The sequence below is a fragment of the Raphanus sativus genome, unplaced genomic scaffold (assembly GCF_000801105.2).
Source record: "Raphanus sativus cultivar WK10039 unplaced genomic scaffold, ASM80110v3 Scaffold2433, whole genome shotgun sequence".
Taxonomy (NCBI): domain Eukaryota; kingdom Viridiplantae; phylum Streptophyta; class Magnoliopsida; order Brassicales; family Brassicaceae; genus Raphanus; species Raphanus sativus.
In genome coordinates this window covers 2,610-9,950 of record NW_026617741.1, presented here as the reverse complement: position 1 = coordinate 9,950, position 7,341 = coordinate 2,610, and the positions used below count along the sequence as shown (strand labels likewise).

The following is a 7,341-nucleotide window of genomic DNA, read 5'->3' as shown; positions in this document are numbered from 1 at the left end:
ATAATCCATACAAAAAACTGAGCAAAGAATATTTGGAGAACATTAACATTTCTGAATGCTTTTATAATAACGCTCATAATGTTTAGGCAATAAATATGGATTTTTTATCTGTTTCCACATATAGCATCGTCTATGTATTCACATCGTTATACTGTATTCATACCATATCACTTACGACACTGTTGACACGCTTACCTCACCGTAGAGGCGTAGACTCACGCGAGACCCAACAAAGGTCCACACGAAAAAAATAATAAATGAAATTAGAAATTATCACATTCAACACAAAAGATACCCAGAGAGATAAGAAAGAGAGATACATTAGTCATTTCAGGGTGATGATTTCTCTCTCTTATTCTTGAGGTTTTGAATAGAGAGAGAGATGGGGAGGGGTAGGGTTCAGCTGAAGAGGATAGAGAACAAGATCAACAGACAAGTTACTTTCTCAAAGAGAAGGTCTGGTTTGCTCAAGAAAGCTCATGAGATCTCTGTTCTCTGCGATGCTGAGGTTGCTCTCATCGTCTTCTCTTCCAAAGGCAAACTCTTCGAATATTCCACCGACTCTTGGTAATTGTTACCTTTTGATTTAACTCATAAACTATATATTATATCGTATATTCACATCGATCATATATACATCTGATTTCTTGATTTTTAATTAGATTTGTTTTGTTTAAAAAAAAATATTAGATTTGTTTTTTTTCATTCGTACGTCTTGAATTAGATCGTTGTCACCCTTGAAAATAAATCTAAATCTTTTCCTTGTGTGCTGCATATCAACTGTAGATTTGTTTGTTCCCTAAGAAGTGGCTCCAGAAATTAGGGTTTTTTTTTGGGTTTTACTTACGGACGCAGGAAAAAAAACTGTTTATGTTTATTTTTACTTGCTTTACTCAGATAAAACAAGCATAAAACTATGATATGCAGACTCACGATTTGATTGCCTCTTTTGGTGTATGGAAGCACGTGCACACAGGCACGTACGCGTATGTATATGCATATACCATGTATAATACTTAATTAATAACATATGTTTGAAAGAGATGTTGATTGAAAAAATGAAATAAAGCATTTACAAGGATGTCCTATAATCCAGTGGACAAAAACATAACGTTTTTTCTCAAACTTTTTTTTAGAAAATTAACATAACGTTCAACATATATGTAAGTTCGTACTGATATCAAAAAAAAATTCGTACTGATATAAATGCGTTTTGTGTGTGTTTATATGTTTGTTTGTACGAGCGTATACATATATAATCATCATACTGTTTGCTATAAATAACCGAGTCAAGCCTTTTGATACCAAAAAAAAAAAAATAATAACCGAGTCAAGAGGTAAACTCGAATCTTGACATTGAAGCTGTACGTATATTTTCTATGATGTTTTCTGGAGTCACAAAAGCAGGTTTTATATACATTTTTGTTTATTTTCTTACTTTTAGTGATCTTCTGTCAGTATACTAATGTCACACATTATAATATGTGAAATTGAAGTCTGATGTATACTGATCAGTTAACTAATTAAGTGCATTTTTATTTTATTTTCTGAAACCTAGCATGGAAAGGATACTTGAACGCTATGATCGCTATTTGTACTCAGATAGACAACTTGTTGGCCGTGACATTTCACAGAGTGTAAGTTTTGAGATATGGTTTTACTTCTAGCTGTTTATTTCATAAGTCTCGTTCAATTATGTATATTTGTTGTAGTAACTAGTGCTATCATATTCATATACCAATTAATGTTGTAGGAAAATTGGGTTCTAGAACATGCAAAGCTCAAGGCAAGAGTTGAGGTACTTGAGAAGAACAAGAGGTATATTATAAATACATTTTTAATACTATATCAAACTAGACTTTTTTTTTAATATCGAACTAGACTTTGAGTTGAACATAAACTCAAATGTATTCAACTTGCTTGCGTAGTCCTATTATTAAAAATAATAATATATAACTTAAAGAAGGAATATGCATCATGCCATTCATGGACTTCATCATTTCTCATAACTTAGAATAACAAATTCTATCTTGATTCAAGATGTAGTCATCTTCGAGATCTCTTGATAATATATATACAGTAATAGAGGAACTTGCTGTTGTGTCTTGTATCCTCACGACGTTCTTTGATCACAAAACTTTATGCGGGCCTGTGCACCCGTAATAATCTGGTATAGTTTAAGTTTTGTTACAAAAACTGTAGATAACCTGTTGGATCAGATGGTAATGTTAAGGTTGTGCACCCGTATCAACTTGGGTTCAATACATTCTTTGTACTTTATCTGTTTTATTATTGATAGTGCACCCACTAGATTAATTTTCTAAATTCGCCCGGCCTGGATAGATATCTAGGTAATAAAACAATCACAATGCTTGTGCGTCTAACCAGTAGTCACAAAAATGAAAATTCACAGGAATTTCATGGGGGAAGATCTTGAATCGTTGAGTTTAAAGGAGCTTCAAAGCTTGGAGCATCAGCTCGATGCTGCTATCAAGAGCATTAGGTCAAGAAAGGTATAATGAGAACGTTAATACATACATCTACATATGAGGATAAGTTGTAGACCAAAAAGTTGAGTTTGGGTATGAAATATGAATTCAAGTGAATTTTGTGATGGTCTTATTTTAATTTTTTTACGATATCTGCAGAACCAAGCCATGTTCGAATCCATATCAGCTCTCCAGAAGAAGGTAAAGTGACAATTAATTAGATTATCAGAACAATTAATTTCTGTATATATAACTTTACTTTTATTTAAAATGTATCAGGATAAGGCCTTGCAAGATCACAATAATACGCTCCTCAAAAAGGTTAGTACAACTTTATTTTTGAATTACACGGTTTTGTTTTGAGTTAAAGTGGAATTGAAAGAATTGCGAATGAGATAATTGCCTAAGTATTTCATCTCACCAAATTTTACATTAAAATATTATAACAATATATTATAACATAAGAATATGAATATATATATTTATGTAATTAAATTAATTTACTATAGAATTATGTACAAGTTTTATACTACTGTAATAGATGATATTAGCAAAATTTGATATATATATATATATATATATAAATGTGGAGCAATGTATTCTATGTATGTAGTATTTACAACCATATATATATATGGTGATTGTTTGCTTTAAAAAAAAACAATTATTGTTATCTATTATACTCCTCGGTTTAAAAATAAGTGATGTTTAAAAATTTTGCACACTGATTATGGAATTAGTAATGCTTGTTCAATAAATCTTCTTTTTCATAAAATAGCATTTACTACAGACAATTCAACCAATTAAAAGTCAAACTGCATAATACAAACAACAAGTAACATGGAATTTTTGCATATATACTTAGTATCATTTATTCTGAAACAATTTTTTTTCTAAAACATCAATTAAAGTTAACTGATCTAGTAGTGTTTCTAAAAAAACAGTAATGCTGAAAACATAGCTAAACAGGCGTCAATATATAAGTTGTAGAACTATATATATAGGTTGATTGATTAATCGACAATGCATATATCTACTGCTTTTATTACCTTTTGGTATATTTAACTAGATGCATAGTTTATTTGTAATGATTACTTTTATATTTGTATAAAATGTATCATAATAATTATATTCATATAGTAAACTTAAAAAACACATATAATTCGTGCATCTCATGTAGTATACTAACAGTGACAAACTTATGATATGATAAGATTAGAGAGAGGGAGAAGAAAACGGGTCCTCAAGAAGGACAATTAATCCAATGCACCAACAAGTCTTCAATCCTTCAGCCCCAATACTGTTTAACCTCATCCAGGTCTCCTCTCTCTTTTAATAATACTTACAAGTTAGATTTGGAGATTGATCAATTGTGTAATATACATATCTAGCTGTGAATGATTCTTTTTAATTAATTATTAAATGGGCAGAGATAGCTTTGTTGGGGGAGAGAACGGTGGTGCATCATCGTTGACGGAACCAAACTCTCTTCTGCCGGCTTGGATGTTACGCCATACGACGAATAAATAGAGATATCTATATATGATAAGATAATTAATGCTTAATATTGATGTATGTTTTAGCTACTCTTGAAAAAATATATATGCAATGATGGACTTACAATGTCAAGACGTATATTTACGCTGTCATTCTCAAGACCGAAGATTGATATTTATCTTTGTGATGATTTTTGATGAATGATGAATGATGAATTGATACTTCTTTTACTGTGGCACGTGAAATCAATATATCAGCATTCTATTGTTCATAAATGTGCTCACTGGCTAGGTTTATGAATATACAAATTCTGTTAATCAACCTTGATCAAATTTAGTCTTATTGTAATCTGTTCAGTATCGTGCGCTTTAAAGTTGTAAAGGCAAGGTACCGCGTGGCACAAATAGGTTTGTACTTTGTACAAATAGCACAAGAGATCATTACTAAAATAATTTTGGGAAGTCGCATTTCGATGACTTCGCCTTAGGGTTCCGAAAGATCCATCCAAACGATGGTTTCACTCTATATATCCATATGGTTCGACAAGATTCCCAACGCAACCATCGTGTGGCACGCACAAGATGTCAACACAAATAGTGGTCTTGTCCTTGCTGGTTCCAAGGTTACACTAACTGCAGATGACCAACGCCGGAAACTGCCGCCTGTTGAGCAAAGATTCCAGTAAGGATTTGTGGTCGAGCTTCGATAACCCCACAGACAAACTGTTGTCTACTCAGGTGAGTTAAAGCACCCTGGATCCCACAGCTCGTGTTCTCTATATCTTTTCTTTTTATCAACAGAAATTCGTTAAAGCTTAAAAGAAGGTAGCCCATTACAAGGCCCATATCAGAGTCTGAACCCCAGGTTCATAACTGAAACAGAAGCAGAAAAAGGGTCACACAGGACCATCTCGTGTTATCTATATCTTAATAGCTAAAGGCTCGTTCTTAATAAAAGTATATATTATTTATACAAAATATAATGGAAAAGGCCCAAGAAATATTTTATTTGAATGTATTTTATTTTGATCACAAAATTAAAAAAAAATGTAACTTTATGAAAAAATTAATTATGAAAATCTCTTAAAAATTAAATTCTAATGGTCTTAAATGTTTTGTTGTCTTATAAAATCCTTGCAGCCGAAGATTCGGAATCTGAAAACTTTTATACTAAAAATATGAGGTTGTATTATATAAGTAACGGATAAGTACCAAAGTTTAAGAATATTATTTTCGGACATTAAAACGAAGTTTATAAAATTATTGAGAGTGAATGAGCTTATTGATGTGAGACAGACGTAGTGATTTCACGTAAGCTCATAATAGTATAGAAAGGCGTATCTATTTTTACTTTTTTGGTAAAAGACGTATATATATATATATTTTGGTGCAGAGTTTAGACGTTGGAAGGAATCTCTCATCTCGCCGGACGGAGACAGGCTTCGGAAAAGGAAAGTTCATCAGGCTACATCTAACAACTATGATGAAGAAAGTTGTAAAGATGCTTCTTTTTTTTTGCTAACTATAGTAACTAAGATGCTTGTCTTAACGATTGTTTCTGTGCTGCTGTTGTTTTTGGAGCGAACCAGGACCGTTGGAAGAAAAAGTATCCATTGTCTTACGGTCAGAGATCAGCGACTATATCTAGCGACACTCTCATTAAGGTTCTAAAAATAGGTCAAAGGCAAAACAGATGTCCCAGTTACCACAAAGAGAGGACAAGACCGTCACTGGTTGATCAAGTTTTTCTTCTTTCTTTTTTTTGAGAAAGGGCTTAGTGGTTAATCAAGCTAATCGTCGCTTGTTCGATTTTTCCTTGGAACCTCAGATTTTGCAAATCTCATGTTGCTTGATCTATACAAAAAGAAAAGTAAGAGTAAAAAAACGAATAAAGCGAGAGATATCAGTGCTGCTAATGCATTTGAGTTGAATCTAAGAGTCTTTAATTGTAACATACAAAGAGCTCGAGGAGGCTACTAGAAATTTCATGGAAGAGCTTGGAAGAGGAGCATATGGAATCGTCTATAAAGGATTTTTAAAAGGGGCAGGCGATTCTCAAGTTACCTTGGCTGTCAAGAAAGTAGACCCAGTGGCTCAAGAAGGCGAGAAAGAGTTTAGAAACGAGGTTAAAGCGATCGGTAAGACGTAAGGCTCATTGGCTTTTGCAACGAAGGGCAGAGTCGTTTGATCGTCTACGAGTACTTACCTCATGGGACGCTTGCCAGTTTCCTTTTCAAGCGTCCAAGACCTAACTGGAAAGATAGAAGGATAATCGCGGTAGAGATTTCACATGGAATCTTGTATTTACATGAAGAATGTTGTGAGCAAATCCTACACTGCGACATAAAACCGCAGAACATACTTTTAGATGAGTCTTACAGTCCACGCATTTCAGACTTAGGTCTAGCAAAGCTTCTGAGGATGAAACAAACGAATACTCTCACAAACATTCGTGGAACAAAAGGGTATGTCGCGACAGAGTGGTTCAGGAACAGTCCTATTTCATCCAAAGTAGATGTATATTTCTAGGGAGTAATGCTTTTGGAAATCGTGTCCTGCAAGAAAACAGTTGATCTTGAGGATAACGTGATTCTCATCGATTGGGCATATGTTGTTTCTGAACTAGGAGGCTGGTTGATCTTATCGAAGACGATGTAGAGGCGATGGAGGACATGGAGATGGTAGAGACATGTGAAAAATAGGGATATGGTGTATACAAGAAGAACCAGCAAATGAGACCTAACATGAGAACTGTAACGCAGATGCTTGAAGGTGTGGCTCAAGTTCATGATCCTCCAAGCACTTCTCCTTACAGTATATTTTCTTGTGAAGAGGATCTGTCTTGTGGTCCAGTGTCACGTGTTTGATTTTTTTCCCTTAACAGATGTATTATTTTTTGGTCGAAAGAGATGTATACTTTTTTTTTATACTATACTTACAATGATCGTTAGAATCCAGGCACTTGGTTAGTATTCAACGAGTCAGGCTGCATCACATGTATGATGTAGTACTGAGAGAATTTCCACGAGATTTTATGTCAACAACAGATATACCGCATTGTCCAAAGACTTATCACCGAGCCGTTTTACTATCATCAAAGGCAGTGGAACAATAATATTCAGCGGTGGAGTCAGAATATTTTATATTGGGGTCAAATTTTTTTAATAATATTAAATTTTTATTTTTAATGGGGTTATTATATTTTTTTAAAACAAAAATAATTGTTTTGCAAAATTTCTTTAAATAAAATAAATATTATTAAACAAATAGTGCTTACCTACCGCCTCCGCCCCTGGTAATATTGGATGGTCTCTGACTTGGTCAGAGCCGGATATATGTGCAAAGAAATTTGAAAG

The 7,341-nt window shown here is 33.5% G+C and overlaps 1 protein-coding gene across 2 annotated transcripts; it reads left to right on the top strand.

Annotated features, from left to right (window-relative positions):
* Positions 1-284: 284 nt before the first annotated feature.
* LOC108808923 (agamous-like MADS-box protein AGL8) lies at positions 285-4,210 on the top strand. Of its 2 annotated transcripts, none has more exons than XM_018581028.2 (8): positions 285-567; positions 1,559-1,637; positions 1,754-1,818; positions 2,414-2,513; positions 2,649-2,690; positions 2,769-2,810; positions 3,709-3,807; positions 3,920-4,210. In XM_018581028.2, the coding sequence occupies exons 1-8, from the start codon at positions 383-385 to the stop codon at positions 3,923-3,925; spliced, it is 618 nt and encodes a 205-aa protein (XP_018436530.1). In that variant the 5' UTR covers positions 285-382; the 3' UTR covers positions 3,926-4,210. The 2 variants fall into 2 exon arrangements, with proteins under 2 accessions (XP_018436530.1, XP_018436529.1); XM_018581027.2 differs by having other exon boundaries at positions 3,704-3,807.
* The last annotated feature ends 3,131 nt before the right edge of the window (positions 4,211-7,341 follow it).